General features: G+C 40.9%; 1 protein-coding gene across 2 annotated transcripts in view; it reads right to left on the bottom strand.

The window, feature by feature from the left end:
* The window catches only part of tnr (tenascin R (restrictin, janusin)), a 118858-nt gene that overhangs the window by 56781 nt on the left and 37979 nt on the right, over window positions 1-24098 (bottom strand). Inside the window, exons 1-3 of one of the 2 annotated variants that reach the window (XM_072704120.1) lie at window positions 17990-18024; window positions 17138-17214; window positions 8904-8963 (exon numbers count right to left, since the gene is read on the bottom strand). The exons of the other annotated variant lie outside the window; for it this stretch is intronic. Of the exons in view, the coding sequence (XP_072560221.1) occupies window positions 8904-8917 (14 nt within the window). The 5' untranslated portion in view covers window positions 8918-8963; window positions 17138-17214; window positions 17990-18024. Of the gene's footprint in view, window positions 1-8903; window positions 8964-17137; window positions 17215-17989; window positions 18025-24098 lie in introns of those variants that run through there. 2 annotated transcript variants of the gene reach the window in all.

Below are 24098 nucleotides of genomic sequence, written 5' to 3'. Positions count from 1 at the left end.
ACCAGACTTTGGCACACTGCATTAGGCGGTATTGCATATGTAGAGGGTCTTATTGCATATTTAATATCAAACATTCTGAATCGCAGACTGCAGAATATAAGCAGGGTTATGCAAATAAAATTGACTAGATTTCTTAAAATTTGTAGTAATTGCAGTTATTGGGATTTTATATTTTATATGATAGTGGCACTATGGCAGGGGTGTCATATCGAGAATAAAAAGGTTAATTTAACTATGCAGTTGGGATCACTGTGGAACAGTACAGAATTGTCTTTCCCTCTGCATCTCACTGCATATCTCTGAGACACACAAACGCTCATGTTCACTGAGTCATATTATGGAGAATGAAAATGTAACAGGGACCCTCTGCAGTAATGTCTATTGTTTCCCTCTTCAATGCTTCATGCTGAAACTTGTCCTTAGAGTCCATCCATCCATCCATTGTCCAACCCACTTATCCAACTGGGTCGCGGGGGGTCTGGAGCCTATCCCGGAAGCAACGGGCACGAGGCAGGGAACAACCCTGGATGGGGGGCCAGCTCATCGCAGGGCTGTCCTTAGAATAGGAATTACAATTAGCACGCAGCTTGTCCGTCGTAGTTATGTAAGGCAGAGAGCAGTTCCCCTGTTTTATCACTTTTTCTCTGTTTTAAAGAAAGCAACAATTTTTCTGGCCGTGGCTCAGGAAATTGTCCAGAAATGTATACAGCTTCCCCTGTCATATGTGCCATTAGATACAACAGTAAAATTTGAATGTCTGGATTCTTCTTTTAATTAGGATTATGAGCAATAAAAATGATGTGGTAGTTATGGGTGATTTTAATCTACCGGGGATACAGTGGGACATTGTTGCTGGCTCTTCTGAAAATGAACTTGAGATGGTGGAATTAGTACAGGATTGTTTTTTTACTCAGTTTGTTAACACCCCTACCAGGGGAGATGCCATTCTTGATCTTGTTTTGTCTAATAACCAGGACAGGATTGGTAAATTAGATGTTTTAGAACCACTTGACAGTAGCGATCATAACATGGTTAAATTTGAGGTTAAGTTTAGTGCCCGAAGAGCAAAGTCCAAATCAAAAATATATAATGTTAGGAAGGCTAACTTCAATTGTATGAGATTAAAACTAGAAACCGTGAACTGGATGGAGTTAAATAACAAAACTGTTGAAGAGGCATGGGAATTTTTTAAAAGCACATTATTGCAAGTACAAGAGGACTTCATACCTGTTTCTAGCAAGAATAAATCTAGGAAATTGCAACCTAGGTGGTTTAATAGGGACATAAAGTATAAAGTAAGGAGGAAAAGGGCTTTGTTCCAGAGATGGAAAATAACTGATGATGACATAATAAAGCAAGAGTATCTAAATCTACAGGCTGAATTAAAAAATGACATTAGACGAGCTAAAAGGAATGTCGAAAGGAAGATCGCATTGGAGGCTAAGGATGACGTTAAAAGTTTCTTCCAGTATTTTAACTCTAAAAGAGCTCTAAAAGCTGAAATTACTAATCTGCAGGATAGTAAGGGTCTTATAATTGAAAACGACATTGACATAGTAAATGAGTTCAATGATAGTTTTGCACGGGTATTCACTGTCGAGGACACTAGTAACTTACCAGTTCTTATTACTAATTCAACATCGTCTATAACTAATATATATATAACTGAAGCTGATGTTTTGCAAAGCCTAGCTAAGCTCAAAATAAATAAATCACAGGGCCCTGATGGCATCTTACCTATAGTGTTAAAAGAGATGAGGGATATTATTTGCCGACCCTTAACATTACTGTTTCAAAAATCCTTATCTGAAGGTGTGGTACCTTCTGATTGGAAGCATGCCAACATAACGCCCATTTTCAAAAAAGGGGATAGAAGTAATTTGTCAAACTATAGGCCAATCAGTCTAACTTGTATAACTGGTAAAGTTATGGAGGCTATAATCAAAGAGAAAATGGTAGATTACCTGGACTCAAATAACATTTTGAGGGATAGCCAGCATGGATTTAGGAGAGGTAGATCCTGTTTAACAAATCTGTTGGAGTTTTTTGAGGAAGCTACTCAGGAAGTTGATGATAAGAAGGCCTATGATGTCATCTATTTAGATTTCCAAAAGGCTTTTGATGTTGTTCCCCACAAGAGGCTCTCACTTAAACTCAAAGCGACAGGTATTTTAGGAACTGTAGCGACTTGGATTGATAACTGGTTAACGGATAGGAAGCAGCGAGTAGTTATAAGAGGCTCGATGTCACAGTGGGCCTGCGTTCATAGTGGGGTACCGCAGGGTTCAATTTTAGGACCACTTTTGTTCCTAATTTACATAAATGATATAGACACCAATATATACAGTAAACTGGTGAAATTTGCAGATGACACCAAGGTGGGTGGTGTAGCAGATACTGAACTAGCGGCTCAGCAGCTACAGCGGGATCTTAATTTAATTAGTGACTGGGCTGACACCTGGCAGATGAAATTTAACATAGACAAATGTAAGGTACTCCATGTAGGGAGCAGAAATATAAAGTACAGGTATTTTATGGGACCTACTGAAATAAAGGTAGCTGATTATGAGAAAGACCTTGGTGTGTATGTTGATGCTTCCATGTCTCATTCTCGCCAGTGTGGGGAAGCAATAAAAAAGGCCAATAGGATGTTGGGGTACATCTCCAGGTGTGTGGAGTTTAAGTCAAGGGAGGTAATGCTAAGATTATACAATTCCTTGGTGAGACCTCACCTAGAATATTGTGTACAGGTTTGGTCACCATATCTTAAAAAGGACATAGCGGCCTTAGAAAAGGTGCAGCGTAGGGCCACAAGAATGATTCCTGGTCTTAGAGGAATGTCATACGAGGAAAGGTTATTTGAGCTAAATCTGTTCAGCCTCAAGCAAAGGAGACTGAGGGGGGACATGATCCAGGTCTATAAGATTCTAACAGGTTTGGATGCTGTTCAACCGAATAGTTACTTCAGCATTAGTTCAAATACAAGAACTCGTGGCCATAGGTGGAAATTAGCGGGAGAACATTTCAAACTGGATTTAAGGAAGCACTTCTTTACACAGCGTGTAGTCAGAGTATGGAATAGTCTTCCTGATAACGTAGTGCAAGCTGAATCCTTGGGTTCCTTTAAATCAGAGCTAGATAAGATTTTAACAACTCTGAGCTATTAGTTAAGTTCTCCCCAAGCGAGCTCGATGGGCCGAATGGCCTCCTCTCGTTTGTATAGTTCTTATGTTCTTATGTTCTTATGTTCTTTATGGATGATCTGGAAACTTGGGTAATGTCAGACAAGCATTTAAAATTCATGGATGACGATTATTCATAATAACCTTATAGGGCCCTGCAAATTACAGGAGTTTCCCAGGACAAACAACAAAACGAGAGGGCAGCAGATGATGGCCATGAAATATGGAAGAAAGCCGGGGAAAATGAGAGTGTTGGCAGGTATGATGATACATTAGCAGGAGGCTAAATGGCCTCCAGAAAGGAGATGGCTAAGGCAGTCGCTTCTTGGCCAACAGTAGTCAGGAAATGTGGAATGACTTAGTCACCAGCACTAGTCACAACATGATAAATGTCGATCATCTGACATGAGTCTGTGGCTGAGGACCACACATCCCCCTGGCACATCCACATATGAGACAACTGGAGTCACATAGGATCAGGGGCGTAGCCAAAGGGGTGGCAGGGGTGGCAATTGCCAGCCCCAACAGAGCCCTTGCCACCCCCAGTGCCACCCCGCTGGAAATGGTAAACATTAAAATATACCAATGAGGAGATCAGGCAAAGATTTGAGCGGAAACCTGTAATTTCCGAGTGCCCCTGATGGCATCCTGATGCAGAAGTACCCTGTGTGTGCTGCTTACTGACATGTCATTGGCTAAAAGCTCTGCCGGTGGCACGCTTCCAACATGATCCAAAACACACCCGCGGTATTGATAACAGCAGGAGTTAAGCAGGTATTTATAACATATTACACTGTATTACCTTCCTAATGAGAGGTGGTCACACACTTGCAGTAGCCTACATAAAAAATAGCAGCATGAAAGCGTTGCACACTTTCTGCTCCATGTCTCGTTTAAATTAGCCACAAGCCCTGTTCGTGCTGATATAGATCATCTTTTAGACATCGTCTTTATACGTATGTATGTTTTAGTGCACATGCTGAATTATAGTGTTTTATTATTTGCTATGCTTACATGCTCTTTGAATCAACTTCACTATACTGTAATGTGAGGGTTTAATTAGCTCCCTAGATTCATTAATTTAATTAATTAGATTAGGCTTGGTCTTTATGATTGGTGTTTATGATTTTGTAAATGTTTGTTGTGTTTATTCAACAAATATTTTCAAACTCATTGTTTATTATGAGTGTGTACAAGAAAAATATTTTTTGCCTTCATTTATCCTTCATTTATCCTTCATCCCTTAAATAAAAGTCCGCCACTGCATAGGATGAAATAAGAATGATAGCACTGACAGGTCATTTCACACAGTAGGTAACAAAACCACAGCTGGTATATTCAGGGGCATGGCCTAACCCAAACAATTTGAGCATCTTAAAGTCACTGCACTCAGCAATCACCTTTTCCTTTTTAAAAGTTCTTTCCCCCACTGCCTTGCCTAATCAGTAGTTTTGAGGTCTGTATGAGCCATGCTAGTGCACCTATGACTAAGCTGGTCTTCCCATAGGCTTTCGGAAGGTCAGCTTTGTGAAAGTATACAAATTTGTAGAAACGGGATGAACATATTGAAAGGGCCTGCAGGCAGAAGCGGGAGTTAAGCATCCACATTCATGGAAGAATCTGCTGGGTCACCAAGAGCTGATTCAAGTCAAAAAACATTTTATACAGAACTGAACCAGGCATGTTGCAGCACTAATCAGTCACATTGTCTATCTGAGGTACTGTAAATACCCAATATCGAGACAGCAATATGGAGAAATCACTGCATTTCAGATTTTATTGTTAGCAGGCCTAAAAGAGGTCAGCCAGCCAGAGGACCTGGGCCCCCCAGGGGTTTTTACTTTTTGTTTCTCCCACCTCTAAGGTTGTGGATTTGACCCCCACCCTGTGTATGTGTGGGATTTGCATGCTCTGTCTGTTTCACACTGGGCTTCCTTCTGCAGTTCAGAGGACAGAATCTGTTAAGCAGTAGTTCTGCCACCTCATGCAGCCACTATGCCATCCACCACTGATTTTTTTTCATCATGATTTTCGCACATTCTTTTACTCTTTTCATTTACACTTTTGCCACCTCTACCTATGATTATATTTTGCTAAATATTTATCAAACACTCTTAGGTAACTACATTGAACATGGCACATTGTCTAATAATAAACTGAAGGAATATCTGTGTAGAAATTCTAATTATTTTGCAATATTAGCATGAAAAACTTCAAAGACCAGCTAGATCCAAAATAGATTAATCTTCCTTTCTGAAATGCAAATGAGGCAGCACCATTAGGCTTTTGACTAAGCTCATTGTCTGAGAAATTCCCATTGTGATTCACATTGAGAGTAGCCTGGTTCAATAGCTAAGAAAAAGGCTGTTAGCATGGTTTTAGCATTCAAATGTAAATAAACAATGTGTCAACTATATACATACAATCTAAATGCTTTGTATATCTTCTTGAGTAGCTACAGCGAACATATTGTGTCATATGGCATTGCCTTTCTACATCTATCATTTTAATGTATTCCCTTGTTAGTTGGCACTGCAACAAATGGTAAGAGAAGATAGTTGTTATTTACATTTCAACCACAGGGAAAATGGTGCCATGAGCAGTGTTGACCAGAATCCTCAGTTTCAACTTTACACAAGACACAATTTTTATTCTAATTTCAGTCTATGCTCAGGCAGGATAAACAGACAGAAAAAGCAGTTATCACCTTCAGCAATGGACATGATCCAATCGGGAGGAGACCCTGGGGCAGACCAAGGACACTCTGGGGAGATTTTATCTCTTGGCTGGCATGGGAGCGCCTGGATATCCCTTCATTAATTAAGCACAATGTTTAATACTTTTAAAAAAGCCATAGTGCATTACTCAATTAATGACTTATGTGAGACTGAGGAGTGCTTCAGCGTATGAGTGTCAGCCAAAGTCCAGGGGAATCCATAGCAAAGTATTGGCATTGCTGCTCTTTTAGAGAGGATATCATAGTGTGCTAATTTGCAGATGGAAAGTAATACCTTGGTTATAAATCAATTATGGGTCCTGAACTCATTATTGTTCTGTAAATGGTCAATCTGGTCATCATCAGAACAAATGGGTTCTCTATCTTTCAGCAGAAAATAACCACCTAAAGCTCAAGAAGGAACCTGCATCATAAACAGTATGTTTGCCATAGGTCTTTGTTATCTATCTGAGAAACCGGTAAACCAGTCAAGCTTGCATAGCAGCTGTAAAGTTTTGCTTCCGCTGCTTCAGTTTCATTTATTTTCTTTTTATTTCAGCAATTCCTCATGACACGTTCTGCTGGGGACACTGGGTTCTCACTTGCATTGAGATAATTTCTAACAATGTTCTCCTGCTTTTCTCCTGCACATTATTTATGTTCTGGCAAAAACCTGCTGTCTTATGCAGCTAAAAATTATTTCTTCACACATACAGGGACACAGGCAATTGATAGTACCAGAGCACAAAGGATTACCATTCAAACACAAAAGATTGCCAGATGAATATGAATTTACAGAAGCTCCATTCTTAAAGAAAGGTGGCCTTCGGTATTTGACTGCCATCTAGATTTATGTAATGCTGTGTTACATAATGGAGACTCAGCAAAGATCCGGCAAGGAATCCAAACTGGATCTGGCTGGCAGTGTGATTATTGCTGGGTGTGAAAGGCCCTACAGTGTGTGTGCATACAGCTGCTGAGAAACGCAGGGTTAGGGTTAGTGGTGCTTTGTGGCGACAATGCTGCACATGGGTACAGTCTGCTCTGTGTTTCTGCAGGATGTGAGGACAACTGTACCCTGGGCGGAAGGGACTCCACCTGTGCTGGTTATGTCAACACACTGATCAGCCTCCAGGACAGAAGAATATTCTGTGTGAAAGATAGTGAGGTGATCTGTTGGGCTCACCAACCATATGAAATTCATGGTGATTTGCCAAAGCACAGAGAATGGCTGGAAGCTTAAACTTATGCAAGGTACTTCTTCTACTCATCTTTACATAATTCTCCACTGAAATGCCTTATGAACTACTAGTGGTGCACAATGTGGACCTCTTTAAGTAGGGTTAACACCTATCCTGTATTTTACAGGTTTGTAAAATATAAAGCTGTCTGGCCAGCTAATACTCTGAGACCCCTTTAAGTAGGGTTAACACCTACCCCGTATTTTACAGGTTTGTAAAATATAAAGCTGTCTGGCCAGCTAATACTCTGAGACCCTTTTAAGTAGGGTTAACACCTATCCCGTATTTTACAGGTTTGTAAAATATAAAGCTGTCTGGCCGGCTAATACTCTGAAACGCCTTTAAGTAGGGTTAACACGTATCCCGTATTTTACAGGTTTGTAAAATATAAAGCTGTCTGGCCGGCTAATACTCTGAGACCTCTTTAAGTAGGGTTAACACCTATCCCGTATTTTACAGGTTTGTAAAATATAAAGCTGTCTTCTGTTTTTAACCTATATGGATGCAATTTGTTCCATATTTTTGGACCATGTGATCAATCACACCCCTCTCCACTCGGGAAATGTTATGGCTGGGGACCTGGGGGGGGGGGGCAGTATGGATGGCATCCGATATTGCTTCAGATTGGTTAATGAGCTGACAGAATCCCTAATCCACCCACTAAGGAAAATGGCATCCCTGTCCAAAGCAATCACTTCCATTATTTTAGTAGTGGTGCAGTTAACTTTTGATGTTGATAAAGTTTAAATATTGACTGACAATATCAGCTGAAAGAGGTAATTCAGTAACTTCCATTTTCAAAGTATGTTTAGTGCTAAGGCAGGGACTATGCTCAGTGCTGCAGTTCCAAGGGGATATCACACAATCAGATACTGTGCACCATATGTTAGTAATGTTCTCTTGTGTATGCCGTTAGTGACAGTGTGTAAGCTTTGCTATGCACTACTGCAATAAAGTTGTATGTACTATAAAAGAATAAACCTACAAGCCAATATTGCTTCTACCAAAGTCCTGATAGAAACCAAGCCAACCAGTTACTCTTGGGCAAAATCTTGTGAAGCCACCACTGAGCTTGTATGCTGTTTGTGTTGTGAGACTTTTCTGCTGTTGTCCAAAGACATGCATATAGGCTAATTGGGGTGTGTGTGTGGATTAGGTTTATATTACATTATGGGGATCAAATGTCCCCTACGATGTGATAAAAAACCTGTTATTTTGATGTTGTGAGGACCCCTTTTCAGGTCCCCACAAAGATCTGCGGATGCAATCAAAAAATTAAAAATGCCAAAAGTTTAGTATTTTCTTTGATTACTTATGGTTAAGGTTTCATGTTGGGATTAGAGTTTTCCCCATAGAAATTGATGGAGAGTCCCCACAAAGATATAATTACAAAGCTCTGTGTGTGTGTGTGTACATGTATATATCACAATGTGATATAAAAAATATATATATTTTGACCTTGTGAGGACCGAATAACAAAAATCTGTCACTATAATCAAATACTAAAAATTCCAAAAATCTTGTGTTTTGTCTCAGTACATTAGAGGGTACGGTTAGGGTCAGAGTCAGGGTTATGCCCATGGTGTACCCTAACCCCTAACCCCAACCCTAATCTCCAGGCCACTGTGCCCCTTGATATGCTTCTAGTAGTGTTTTGAGGAAGACCTAAACCTTAGGGGATTGCCATGAGGTCCTTAAGAAATACACACAAATAATAAATTAGCCACAACAATGGGGAGCATTTGGAAACAGAGATTCACTCACAACTCCATAACCATCCAGGGCAGGATGAGAAGGTCAGCTTTGACAGTCACAGGGAGCCAACTGTGAGGGAGAAATTATACTGATTGTAGGTGAAGCAATGAGTGGATAGATTTCCTCTTGCTTTGGTTTTATGGAAACAGTCCATGAAGGTTCAATAGGTCTTATATGTCTTCTAAATTGTACCAACTGCAGTAACATAAACGATATTATTTAAATCATGTTGTTTATTACATTATTTACCTCAAATGCACCTAATTAAGAGATCAGGAGAACCGAGAATCAACAGATAATCAGACAGTCAACAGGCTTCCACTCTGGCTCCTGAAAATTCAGACAAAATCAGCTGATGTGGAGATGTGGTTAAAATGGAACCTCAAACCCATTATCAGAGCTAACAGAGAAGCTCAGACAGCCCCTGTCAGTGCTTATAGAGCTGCCTTCTCAGTTAGAGTATCTGCAGGAGTCACAGAAGACCCTTGGACATTGATTCCACAAACAGGCTCCGCTGTGTTCGGAAGCCACCCCCTCATCCACTAAACAAGGTGGCAATTGTCCTGATGGTCGCTTTTAAAGAACTAGCTCTTAGAGTGACATTATATTGATTGCAGCTGATTTTAATAAAAGCCCAGACCCAAACTACTGGTGGTGCTTGGCACAGCAAGTTTATGCAAAAAGACTGCAGACTTGGTAATGCAGGAAGGAGCATTGACTTACACACAGGATTTCACAGGTCCTCTCACTTACACACAGGTTTTCACAGGTGCCTCTCACGTCAGGCTCTGAATACTTTGCCAGCCTCCATACCCCAAGTACTAATACAACTAATACAACTAATACAAAACAATACAAGAAAACGTTCCCCACACCATTACAGCACCACCAGCCTGGACTGTTGACACAAGGTAGGTTTAGCCCATGGATTCAGGCAATACCATCTGCGTGCTCCAGCAGAAACAAAGATTCACCAGACAGGCCTACATTTTTCCAGACTTTGGATGTCCAGTTTTGGTGAGCCTGTGCCCACTGCAGCTTCAGCTTTCTGATTCTGGCTGACAGCAGTGGAACCTGACATAAGCTTCTGCTGTTGTAGCCCATCTGCATCAGTGTTCCATGTGTTGTGTATTCCGAGACGCTTTTCTGCTCAACACAGTTGCAGAGTGGTTATCTGAGTTACTGTAGCCTTTCTGTCAGATCAAACCAGTCTGGCCATTCTCCTCTGACCTCTCTCATCAACCAGGCATTTCTTTCTGCAGAACTGCTGCTCGCTGGATGGTTTTTGTTTTTCACACCATTCTCAGTAAACTCCAGACTAATGTTTGTGAAAATCCCAGGAAATTAGCAGATACAAAAATACTCTAACCAGCCCTTCTGGTACCAACAATCATGCGACGATGAAAACCACTGAGATCACATTATTCATATGCTTCATGTGAACTGTGACTGAAGTTCCTGTATGATTGCATGCAATCTGCTAGCAGATTAGATAACAGCATGAATAAGCTGGTGTACATGTGTTTCTAACTAATACATGGGGATTAACATTGTATTTTTCTATTCTAGTCTAATAAAGTGTTGTAATTGTATATTATATATGGTTATTGGTAGATAAAAATGAAAGTTTTTGCACCTACATCCTCAGCATTTCAGCAAAAAGTAATAAAGAATAGAACATAAAGGACAAAAATAAGACTTAAGACAGTAGCTTAGCACAAAGGTGTCATGGAGGGAAATATGGGTAATCCAGTATTAAAACTAACAAGCGGTTATCACACTTTAAAATTAATTCCTAGTATTATAAACTAGGTTTCATAAAACACTGAGTAGTATAATCTCTTTACAAACATTATACATAGTAATACAGGTGATGTCATCACTTGAAAAAGAGGGGCCTGGTCTTGAGGCAGACTGTGCAGTCAAAGGTACTAGAACAGGTGGGGGCAATATTACCCAGAAAGGGCCACTGTGTTTGCGGGTTTTCGCTATAACGTCCTAATTAGATTACTAATTAGAGGACTGATTAGCTGAAGAGTCCTCACACCTGGGTTTGATCAGCTGACCAAATGGTTATCCCAAAAGCTTGCATACACACCAGCCCTTTGCGGATAATATTGCCCACCCCTGTATAACATAAGCAAATAACATTCTGTTCATGACTAGACTCAACCTAACTGAATAAAGCAGGACCGGATGTGAGGGTAAATCTAACCATTAAAAACTTTTTTCCAAGGAAACACTGGTTTGTATTATTTTCCCAGACATATTTTCTCATCATTGTTTTATATCACAAAAATTAGATTACTTCTTATGGACTTTGTGGATTTTAGATATTACTTGGTTCTTCACAATAAGTTTTCTCCAGACTCCTGCTGGACTCTTCCTGCTAGAAACTAAGTTTGTAACAATCAAATATGAAATCACACTCTGAAATATATTTTTTTACTCGATAAAGTTAAAGAGGAAACAGATCATCTGTAACCAACAACAGCACACAGGGATAACTTCATAGGTGATTCATACAGTACGTGAGACTATACAGCAATTTAAATTAGCAGCAATATTAACCAATAGCCTAAAACAATATAAAACAAATTACAACACATAACCTAAAAATAGGCATGTTTTAAACATAAACAATAAAATATTTAGCAATGGCTGACTGCTCTTCCACAGTTATCACTACACAGGCACACAAGTCAACATGATAGTCTGTAGTCAGAATGGGCATGTTTGCATGTTAATTTGTATTTTGTAAGCCCTAAAATGGCACACTATGAAACACCAGCATGTACTGTGGTGCTACAGGATCCAAAGCATGATTCCTGATATAGAATAGAAGTATATTTTAACCCTCGTCCTCTCTTAGGCAAGCCAAATTCTATTACTCCCATCTGTCACCTCTTCAGTTAACTTGACTATGTACATGACAAATTTAATTGTTACAACTAAGACTGAGCACTCAGTTAAAATCACATTTATTTGTCTTCACAAAAAGAGTCCATTCCCAAGCAGCCCAAATCGGGCCATCCATCCATAATGCCAGGTGTTCTGCCCACCAGTCCCTCTGACCTTAAAGTAGCACAATGCAGGATAAAGGTAACCAATGGCACTGCTGATTTCGATGGGAGGCTCCACTGAATGGCAGGTACACAAAATGCAAACATAAGGTCCTGGAAAACCAGGAACAGAACCCAGGAAATGGGTAGTGTGGCTGAAGCACAAACCCTAAATAATCACAGCAAACCTAAGAGAAAGACACCAGCTGTCTGGCACACTGACTGCAGAACTATGCCTAAACAGGTCCATGAACTCAGGAGTAAAGCACTGACTAACCAGGACAAGAAGCTGAGGATAAATCACTGGCCATGAAGAACCATGGAGTCAGAAACAAAATGCCAGTACCCAGAGCCATTATGCCAGTGACCATGATGGGAACCTTGATAAAAATCCAGGAATAACACAACCAAACCAAAACCAAGGCCCACAAAGTGGACTCTGAGTTGACTAGTGCACAAGAGCCCTATGTTGCAAGAGCAAAGATAGTGATAATAACTAAGCAGTGGGAAACTAGTTGCTTGAAAGAATTTCCATTGGCCCTGTAAAGTGATATGTTAAAATGTATTAATTTCATATATTATATGCATTTTCAAACATGCATTTTTTTGCTGATCTATATTTTGACCTCGCACACAGCAGTTGATTTATACACATACACTCACCTAAAGGATTATTAGGAACACCTGTTCAATTTCTCATTAATGCAATTATCTAATCAACCAATCACATGGCAGTTGTTTCAATGCATTTAGGGGTGTGGTCCTGGTCAAGACAATCTCCTGAACTCCAAACTGAATGTCAGAATGGGAAAGAAAGGTGATTTAATCAATTTTGAGCGTGGCATGGTTGTTGGTGCCAGACGGGCCGGTCTGAGTATTTCACAATCTGCTCAGTTACTGGGATTTTCACGCACAACCATTTCTAGGGTTTACAAAGAATGGTGTGAAAGGGGAAAAACATCCAGTATGCGGCAGTCCTGTGGGCGAAAATACCTTGTTGATGCTAGAGGTCAGAGGAGAATGGGCCGACTGATTCAAGCTGATAGAAGAGCAACTTTGACTGAAATAACCACTCGTTACAACCGAGGTATGCAGCAAAGCATTTGTGAAGCCACAACACGCGCAACCTTGAGGCGGATGGGCTACAACAGCAGAAGACCCCACCGGGTACCACTCATCTCTATTACAAATAGGAAAAAGAGGCTACAATTTGCACAAGCTCACCAAAATTGGACAGTTGAAGACTGGAAAAATGTTGCCTGGTCTGATGAGTCTCGATTTCTGTTGAGACATTCAAATGGTAGAGTCAGAATTTGGTGTAAACAGAACGAGAACATGGATCCATCATGCCTTGTTACCACTGTGCAGGCTGGTGGTGGTGGTGTAATGGTGTGGGGGATGTTTTCTTGGCACACTTTAGGCTCCTTAGTGCCAATTGGGCATCATTTAAATGCCACTGCCTACCTGAGCATTGTTTCTGACCATGTCCATCCCTTTATGACCACCATGTACCCATCCTCTGATGGCTACTTCCAGCAGGATAATGCACCATGTCACAAAGCTCGAATCATTTCAAATTGGTTTCTTGAACATGACAATGAGTTCACTGTACTAAAATGCCCCCCACAGTCACCAGATCTCAACCCAATAGAGCATCTTTGGGATGTGGTGGAACGGGAGCTTCGTGCCCTGGATGTGCATCCCACAAATCTCCATCAACTGCAAGATGCTATCCTATCAATATGGGCCAACATTTCTAAAGAATGCTTTCAGCACCTTGTTGAATCAATGCCACGTAGAATTAAGGCAGTTCTGAAGGCGAAAGGGGGTCAAACACCGTATTAGTATGGTGTTCCTAATAATCCTTTAGGTGAGTGTATATCGGAAATGTTTTTTTTTATATATTTCCAGCAATGGAATGCATTCCTTTCCTTGTCTGCCATTGCCTGCCACAGAAACTCAGACCACTCAGGCAAGTTAATTAGCAGAATTGGCACTACAAGTGTAGACGCGACAGGATAACCAATCAGAAGCATCGAATAGTTTCAAACTTTCGGTTGTGGAGGGAAATAGCATAAGAAAAACACGAAAAGCAATGAAAATACTGGTATTAACGATATTATCAAGGTTTTGCATACAATCTTATGAAAGATGACTAAAATTGTCATCATGAATATTTCCATAAGTAACTGTAATTTAATTACACTTTTTTGTCTAGTAACTGTAACGGATTACAATTACATTTTTTTTGTAATTAAATTACGTAACGCCGTTACATGTAACTCGTTACTCCCCAACACTGATGTTGATATTTCCCATGTAATTTAAGGTCTAAATTTAATTCTCAAGTGTCGAGCATTTCAGTCCTCAAATTCTCACCAATGATTTCTCTCAAAAGAAGAAATCTGCTGTGTACACCTGTAGGCCATTACCAATCACTCTTGTGACATTAAGTTATGGCCTGAGAATCTGGTTTGATTTGAATTATATGATTCAGTATGACCCTTGGCTTGATCTCTCATCGTCAGATTCTGGATTTTCTCTAATACTGTTTGCATTTAACCTACCTTTGTCTGGCACCCGACTTGATCGAGGAATAATTATTTGGCTTTTTCAATTAAATTGCACAACTGGATTCTAACTTGCAAGTTTTGCATCATCATGACACTCAGACAATAATATCACAAACAAACAAAGACACATAGTCAAGCTACAGCCCTTTGGCACTGATCAGGCACTGACTGGCTGTACACTCTAATCTGATCTTGCCCCCTGCATCGCTTTTATATGATGCATGTTATGAATATTAATTAAGAACATAAGAACATAAGAAATTTACAAACGAGAGGAGGCCATTCGGCCCATCAAGCTCGTTTGGGGAGAACTTAACTAATAGCTCAGAGTTGTTAAAATCTTATCTAGCTCTGATTTAAAGGAACCCATGGTTTTAGCTTCCACTACACTAGCAGGAAGACTATTCCATACTCTAACTACACGCTGTGTAAAGAAGTGCTTCCTCAAATTTGTTTTAAAATGTTCTCCCGCTAATTTCCACTTATGGCCACGAGTTCTAGTATTTAGACTAATATTGAAATAGTCATTTGGCTGAACAGCATCCAGACCCGTTAGAATCTTATAGACCTGAATCATATCCCCCCTTAGTCTCCTTTGCTCAAGGCTAAACAGATTCAGTTCCGCTAACCTCTCATAAGACATTCCTCTAAGACCAGGAATCATTCTCGTAGCTCTTTGTTGCACCTTTTCTAAGGCAGCAATGTCCTTCTTGAGGTATGGTGACCAAACCTGCACACAGTATTCTAGGTGGGGTCTTACCAAGGAATTATATAAGTGTAACATCACCTCCCTTGACTTAAACTCCACACACCTAGAGATATAACCCAACATTCTGTTCGCCTTTTTTATTGCTTCCCCACACTGGCGAGAGTGGGACATGGAAGCATCAACATACATGCCGAGATCTTTCTCGTAATCAGCTACCTTTATTTCAGCGGAACCCATAAAATATCTGTACTTTAAATTTCTGCTCCCTGCATGGATTACCTTACATTTAGCTGTGTTAAATTTCATCTGCCAAGTATCAGCCCATTCTCTAATTAAATCCAGATCCCGTTGAAGCCTCTCTGCTGCTAGATCAGTATCTGCTACACCGCCCACCTTGGTGTCGTCTGCAAATTTAACCAGTTTACTGTATGTATTTGTGTCAATATCATTAATGTAAATTAGGAACAATAGTGGTCCTAAAATTGAACCCTGCGGTACCCCACTATGAACGGAGGCCCACTGTGACATTGTGCCTCTAATAACTACTTGCTGCTTCCTGTCAGTTAGCCAGTTTTTGATCCAAGCTGCCTAATTATTATTAGTTAAAATAAGATAGTGTCTTCCAACAAGGAATAGGGAGGGTTTACAACAACTTAGTTCCTTAACCATGTATCATTTGTTTGACCTGCATTTAACAAGCTCTTTTATCCAAAGTGAGATGCAGTTATGAAAGCAGGGTCAGTCAGTCCCTGCAGCAATTAGGGTTAAGAGCCTTGCTGATCAGTTCTTGGTCTTGTATTGTTCTCTCTATACATGCTGCCATTAGATAGCACAATGTGAAAATATTATGTTAATTATAAATACTATGCCAATGACACCCAAATATACACTTCAACTGCACCTAATGACACCACATCTATTGTCACCTTAGCTAATTGGTTTAATGAAAACAAGAACTTGGTTGACTGAAAACTTCTTGTCACTCAGTGTGGAGAAAACTGCAGAGTTTTCCATCACCAGCTCAGCCCATAACCTAGATGTCATCTTAGATACAAGCCTCTCATTGAAATCGCATGCGGACGCAGTATTGAAGGTGTGCTCCCTACAGCTACGTAACATCTTCAAACTACGATGATTCCTTACTGTTCAACACACTGAGAAATTGATACATGGCTTTGTACACTGCAGGTTAGACCACTGTAATGATCTGTTATCTGGGAGCACACACTGCACATTAAACACCTTGCAGTGTATTCAAAATGAAGCTCAAATTGTCAGTGGGAGCAGGAAGTTTGAACACATAACCCCTGCTCTTAGTTCTCTGCACTGGCAACCTTAAAGTTTTATTGCATTTAAAAACTTTTGCCATCCAGTCAACCAATGGTTTGAGCTTTTCTAAAATGTTATAATGCCACCAAAGTACTGACAGAAATAGGAGCATGAAGCACAATTCAGTCAGGCAATCAAACAACACCAGGTCATCTCGACAAGCCCGGCGCAGTACAATCCTCACCGTTTTTCCTCTTGCTTTTTACCCTCTCATCTCTCATTCCTCCCTTGACATTTGGTATAGCTATTGATGCTGCCCCTGGCTCATCCGTCATGCTCACTCCTGTTATTGTTGTCCTACAGCACAGGCCTAGTCCAGTTATCGATCAGACTCCTCTAGTACCTCATTCAATAGGAGGATGCAATAGGGTCAGTTGGTAAATAATTATTTTTTTATCCGGGGGCCCTTATGACTTACTGAAACCTTACTGTAAAGTAAACAATCTTAAGTACCATTTGAAGTTTGAACAATGAGATTCCAACCTCCAACCAGCTTCTCATTTTGTCCATTTTGATTTTCTCCTGATATTATACAATATATTAATATATTGAAAAAGAGCTTTGTCTTACATAGAAAGATAAACCTGTAGGAGAGGTGATGTGCCACTTTCCAGTGCATCTTCCGTCCATGCTTGTGTGGCTTTCTCCTGCAGGAGGAAGAGCATGTGCCCTCTGATGGATTAGCCTCACCTGCAAGCTGCCCCCTGCCTTGACCAATACTGCACTAATCTGCATTATTGCTAAAAAAAGGTTAGGTGGTACCTTCGGCGGAGCTTAAAGCTCTCCCCCATCTATGATGTCATAAGCGGATGTGGGCGTATCCTTTGATCTGATTGGGAGGGGGGAGGGGGTTTTGGCCAAATGGTACCATACATGCTTATGCCACGTGTTGCCGATAGGGGGACGTATGGTTTGGGGAGATAAGGGTTGTCGTTAAACTTTAATAGAATAAAAATACATTTCATGTATTTTATTAATGTGTTATTTTTAATTATGTCTTTAAGGAATAATAAAACATATAGCAGGATGAACGTAAGCTAGGGCATACACGTCCTGCGGGGTTCCGTCCGTCCGCAGTGGGCACAAGCACCCGGCGTATTTTAAAAGAAGCCCCAAAATGTTTTAAACAAGAAAAATTTTAGTGTTACATTTAAAAGGAAAGAAAGAAAAGCAGATGGAATTTAAACAAGTAGAGACATGCCCGAGCGAAACACTGTCAAGATAAAACACCGTATTTTAAGCACAAACGACACAAGTCCCAAACTTTTAACTTTTAAACAAACGAAACAAGAGCAAATGCTGAGTTTTAAACAAGCACAAATATTTTAACCAAGTTTTTAAAAGAAGAAAGCGCTTAAACACATTACATTTAACCAACGTGTTTAAAGAGGAAGAAGAAGAAAAACTTTTAATGATATTTACCAGTGTTAGGTTGAAGAAAACATTTAACCAGCAAACATTTTAGCCCCGCAGCTCGACCGTGTGCTGCCGGCCTGTTCAAAACTTGCGTGTCAAATGAAGAACGGTGGGGGAATCCGAAGCTTGCGCATGCGCCCTGACGCAGACACACGTTCAAATGTCGACCTAGATGCATTTACTTGTATTTTGTTAGTTTTATTTTAAACAAAATGCCCCGATTTTATTTAAATACATTTAATAGCTGTAGGAACTAGTGAACGGTATTTAGCAACATACCATGTTAGAATAATGCCATGGGAATATTATTTTTAAGGGCTAAAAACATCAAACGTGTCTGTCAGGCATATCACAGCGGCAATGCACGGAAGTTTGCACCTGCCAGAGATGACATGGGGGTAGAATCAAACAGGCCACTGGCTTTGAGATAGACTGATCATCCGTTCACAAGTTATTAAACAAGGGGTAGAATCATACATTCCCAGGCCACTTTGGACATATGGTGTAGTCATAAACCATCACGGATGTTTACACGAAACCATGCATCAAACAAAGAATAATAATTCGTAAGACAACCATTTCAAAATGGTAGCAACAAACTGAGCGAACGCTATTTCAAATAAGTCCCCTTAAACGTGACGTTTTTTAAAGTAATGAAGCACTTTTCAGCCAATGTGAATAATAAAGTAAAAGAGCCCTAAACATTTTCGACAACAAGAATCAAGGAATAACGCTGTATCACTGCAATGTATGTCTCAGTCCCGAGTGCCATAAGCACACCACAAAACACATCCATTGTGAGGACTGTGGATCTTTCTGCCGCTCGCTGTATTGCTTTGAGCAGCACAAAATCTCAAAGCAGCAGCCAGACGGCGGTTTTTATACTTTGTGTGATTCAGTCAAGTATTGCGACAAGTGTTGCAGACGGTACACCGTCACTAAAAAAAAAAAAACCCAAAGGCTCATAAATGTACACCTAATACAAGGTGTGTTTTTTGTAAAGAAAACTTGATGCATGGGTGTGAACATCAGTGTTTTATCAAGCCAGTAGCGACTGAGAACTTCTCAGAACGCTATGTGTTTTATGATTTTGAATGCAGACAAGATGTGGGGGTGCACATCGCTAATTGCATCTGTGGTATTGACTATGAAGGAAATTGCTGGTCCACTAAAGGAGATGGGTGTGTTGCGGCATTTTTTAAGAACTACTGCAACTGTAAATACAAAGGGTATACATTCATAGCGCACAACTCTAAAGGCTATGACAGTTACCTGCTTATGAAATATTTAGTTGAAAATGGCGTCACCCCACACATTATCATGCAGGGCAGTAAACTGCTCTGTGTGACAGATGAGGACTTTAACCAAAGATACATTGACTCACTTTGCTTTCTGCCCATGAAGCTGAGCGCATTCCCTGCAGCTCTGGGTTTTGAGAGCGAAAAGAAAGGCTATTTCCCCCATTTTTGGAACACTGTAGAAAATCAAAATTACATCGGACCCTACCCGCCACCTGAGGCATACGGAGTGCAAACCATGATGGAAAAGGAAAAGAGAGAGTTTATGGCTTGGTACGGCACTGTTGTTGGTGAGGTGTTTGATTTTAGGAAAGAAATGGCAGAGTACTGTAAAAATGATGTTGTCATCTTAAGAGAGGACTGTCTCACATTCAGGGGTGAGATCATCAACAGCTGTAATCTAGACCCTTTTCAATGTGTCACCATAGCCTCAGTATGCATGAAACAGTTTTGCATGAGTTTTTTGCGTGAAAATACAGTCGTGCTAACCACTCCAGATAATTACATCAAGTGACAAAAGGTATACTCCACACCATCTATTCAATGGCTGGAATAAATAGCCCATCGCGAACAAATAGCGATTCAGCACGCGCTGTGTAGAGGGGAGGTGAAAATGGGTCCCTACTACCTCGATGGCTATGCCGAAATCGGTGGGGTTCGTACGGCGTACAAATTTGCGGGGTCATGCATCAGCAGTTTCAGGACAAGCCTGAGTTTTGCCCTTAAAAACACATACAACCTCAATGTATATGTTATTTGGGAACACCAGTGGAATAAATTGAAGGCTGAAAAGGCTGATGTACAGGCATTCTTGAGGGAATTTGACTTTCCAGAGCGCATCGATCCTCGGGATGCTCTGTTTGGTGGCAGAACTAACGCTCTGCAACTGCACTATAAAACACAGAGTGATGAGCACATAAATTACTACAACTTTACTAGCCTTTACCCCTCAGTCAACAAGTTTAAGGAGTACCCGGTAGGCCACCCTGTAATCATTTACAGTGATTTTGACAGCATTGAAAACTATTTTGGGCTGATCAAAGCCAAAGTTTACCTTACGAGAGGCCTTTACCTACCGGTTCTGCCTTACAGGTGCGGTGGTAAACTCATGTTCACACTTTGCAGAACATGCTGTGAAACCGAGAGGCAGGGTGCCTGTAATCATTCAGATGAGCAGAGAACTCTGATCGGCACATGGTGCAGTGTCGAAATCAACAAGGCTGTTGAAAAGGGCTACAAAGTCGTAAAGATTTATGAGGTCTGGCATTTCCCCGACCGGACCGACACTTTTTGCTGACTATATTAACACCCATTTAAAGGGAAAACAGGAGGCTTCCAGCTATCCCTCTTGGGCAACGACTGCTGAGGATAAAGAGAAATACATTCAGACTTACTTTGAGAAGGAGGGCATCCGTTTGAACCCCGAGAACATCGGGGTTAACAAAGTGAAACGCCAAATTTCCAAATTGTTTCTAAACAGTCTTTGGGGAAAGTTTGGTCAGAGAATAAATCAGGCAAGCACGACGCTCATCAAAGATCCCAATGAGTTTCTCACCTTCATTTTTTCAAAGCTGGTCAATGTGTCTCACTTTTCCTTCCTGAATGACAATGTGGCGATGGTTCAATGACGCAACATAAAGGGCTACCCTAGCATGCCGCGGCACGTCAATGTTTTTATTGCCGCTTTCACTACAGCTTATGCCAGGCTTGAGCTGTACAATCTCATGGACCGCTTGGGACGGCGCACGCTGTATCATGATACAGACTCTGTCATTTTTGTCAGCAAGCCGGGTGACTGGGCGCCCCCTCTGTGCGATTTTCTCGGTGAACTAACAAGCGAGCTGGACCCAGATGATCACATTGTGGAATTTGTCTCAGGGGGACCCAAAACTTATGGGTACAGAATGGCAAAGGGCAAAACGAGCATGAAAGTGAAGGGGATCACGTTGCATAACACCAATTCAAAAGTTGTCAATATTGCATCTCTAACTGGATTGGTTCAGGACTATGTGAGTAACCCACGTGACCCCCCCTAGAGAGATCAGGACATCCATGCAGCAAATTGTGTGGGACAAAAGGGGTTTCCATTTAAAAAATAAGACAGTCAGCAAGTGTTTCAAGGTTGTGTACACTAAGCGGCAGCTTCAGTCTGACTACACGACCTTACCTTATGGATACTAGTGAAGGGTTTGACAATAGACTTCAGCATCCGTTCTCTTGTATTATATGGGACCGAGTAACTCTGGCAAGTCATATTTCATTAAAAGACTGTTGGAAAATGTGGATTGTACATTATCCAGAGTTCCTGAAAATGTTGTATGGTGCTATTCTTGCTGGCAACCGCTGTATGATGAATTGCTGTGCAAAATAAAGAACATTAAATTTGTGGAAGGAATTCCGGAGTCTCTGTGTGACGATGAACTTTTGCCTCCAAATAAAATCAACCTAATCATCATTGACGATCTAATGGAAAAAGCCTGCGACAATAACGAAGTCGAAAAAGCTTTCACCAAGTACACGCATCACAGAAATCTGAGTGTTATTTATCTGGTGCAGAATCTCTTCTTCCAAGGTAAGAAAAGTCGGACCATAAATCTGAATGCCAATTACATCGTATTATTTAAAAACCCCAGAGATAAATTACAGACGTGTGTACTTGCACGTCAGATGTACCCGTGGCATTCAAAATTTTTTCTAGAAGCTTTCGAAGATGCCACAAAAGTCCCTTATGGGTACCTGCTTGTGGATTTAAAAGCCGTGACACCCGAGGACTGCAGACTCAGATCTGGATTGCTCCTACCGGAGCTGCCTGTTGCTTACGTTCTCAAGAAAAAATATTAACGTTATCGGCTTGTATAAAAAGAAACTGGAGTGCCCTGAAAGCTTTATTTGACAGTAACACCAGACAGAGAAAGAAAATTTTAAAGACGGCCTCGCCGGGTTTGCTGAACACTCTTTGTGAAATAGCTTTGAACGTACTGCGCGGTAACATCCCGCTAACCAAATCACAGATCGCAAGACTTAAAAAGCAAAAAAAGCGGTATTAAACTACTTGCGAACAAACGGGCATCGTTAAAAAGAAAGAAGAAGGCTATTAACCAGACCGGTGGGGGGTTCATTCTACCCCTTTTAAGCATCGCCATACCGTTTCTCACCAGTCTTTTTCATCGGGGTTAAGTAAAATGGATTACGCTAGGAAAATGTATCTGGTCCCGAGGTCACAACTTGAAAAACTGCATGATGCCACAGCTCCTAAAGATAAGATAAGGCAGACTGCTGAAAGCGAGCTGGACATTGCAATACGCAACATTTTATCAAGAACGGATTTTGCTGATTACAAAAAAGTCCGCTTGTATACAGAGGTGCTACAGAGATATTTGAATCTGGCCAGGCAAGGTGATAATGAGCCCTTATCTTTGACACTTCCCACTGAAGAGACGGCACGCGCCACTGAAGAGACAGCACGCGCCCAGTGCTGCTGATGCTATTGTTGATGGTGACACAATCATGCTAGATGTTATAAAAAATGCAGCACAGCGTAACAAGAAAAAGGTTCAATATATGATGGGTAAAATGCTTGAAAACTCTGCCGTCACTGCGTGGAACCCGCGCAGTGAGTTTGTTTTTAATGGAAAGACTATCGCGGGGTCGCATATGCTGGATTTGCTTAAAAACATTACCAACCCGCGTAATGTGGGCGATGCCAGAAGACCTGTGGGATGGGGCGAGTTTCTACAAGGACTGGCAAGACTCAACATGCCTTGCTCCCTCATACCTAACCAAGATGTCTGCCGTCTCATAGAAGCGATCAAGAATCCCATCGATGTGTCGCGTGACACTACACCCAAAAGTATTTGTCGGTCTCCACGATCCCGTAGCACTCCGCAGAAATTCTTAAAACCAGACTGGCTTATGTTTTAAAGTGTTTATGTACTTACTTAATAAAACACTAAAACGTGATATTTTGTCTTTGTGGTTTTTATTTAACATACAGTCTTTTTCAAAGCCTTACAATATCTCACCGTTTGCATTTTGATAAACACATTTTTCACACGATTGGTATATTTAAATTTAGAAACAAAATGAGAAACCATGGTATTGTTCTTTTTAAAATCATTGCTATAAAACGATAGAATTTTAGAAAAAGGAAAGCCTCTACAGCGATTAATTAAATAAAAAATGCAATGTTGGCCTCACGTCACGCTGAGATCGTCTTGAACCTGCCTTGCGTTGTAAACAAGCTGGTCACAGTTCCTCGTCATGAATGTCTTTATGATTTTCGGAAAGCTGGGGTGATCAGGTGGATTTCCGTACGAGTCGAAAAACTCTGCGGAGCTGTCATGGTTGATAAAAAGCGCCAGCCAGTGTTCTCCGGGGGCAGAACTAGGATGTGTATTGACAATGAAGATTGCGGGTAATTTATCAAGCTTTACTTCCTCCAGCTCATCACAAGCTAATACCCCATAAAAATGTCTCGCGGTCCATCGGTTTCTACTAAGGATATTCGATAGCTCCAGGGTATTCATGACTAGTAGTAATCGTACAAAATGTTTCTCCTTTGGTTAATCTCCATTATATTGTCGAAGGTCGCATAAACTATCAGTGTGACAGTCCTGGTCAGAGGTTGACGGAATCTCATCTCCAGGCGCATGTTTCCGCTTTTAACCATAGAGAGATGCTGATTGCATCCTTCGTCCGGTGACAAGTTAAAGGCGTACAAAGTATAGCCGCTTATGTACTCGTTTCTGTCAACAGCGACAGGATCGTTTTTCAAATGTCTCCCCGTGGCCAGAACCAAGCTGTAATACTCACGGGCA

This window comes from Paramormyrops kingsleyae, chromosome 21 (assembly GCF_048594095.1).
Source record: "Paramormyrops kingsleyae isolate MSU_618 chromosome 21, PKINGS_0.4, whole genome shotgun sequence".
NCBI lineage: Eukaryota > Metazoa > Chordata > Actinopteri > Osteoglossiformes > Mormyridae > Paramormyrops > Paramormyrops kingsleyae.
Note: the sequence above shows the minus strand (reverse complement) of the source record. Positions and strands in the feature narration are given on the sequence as shown.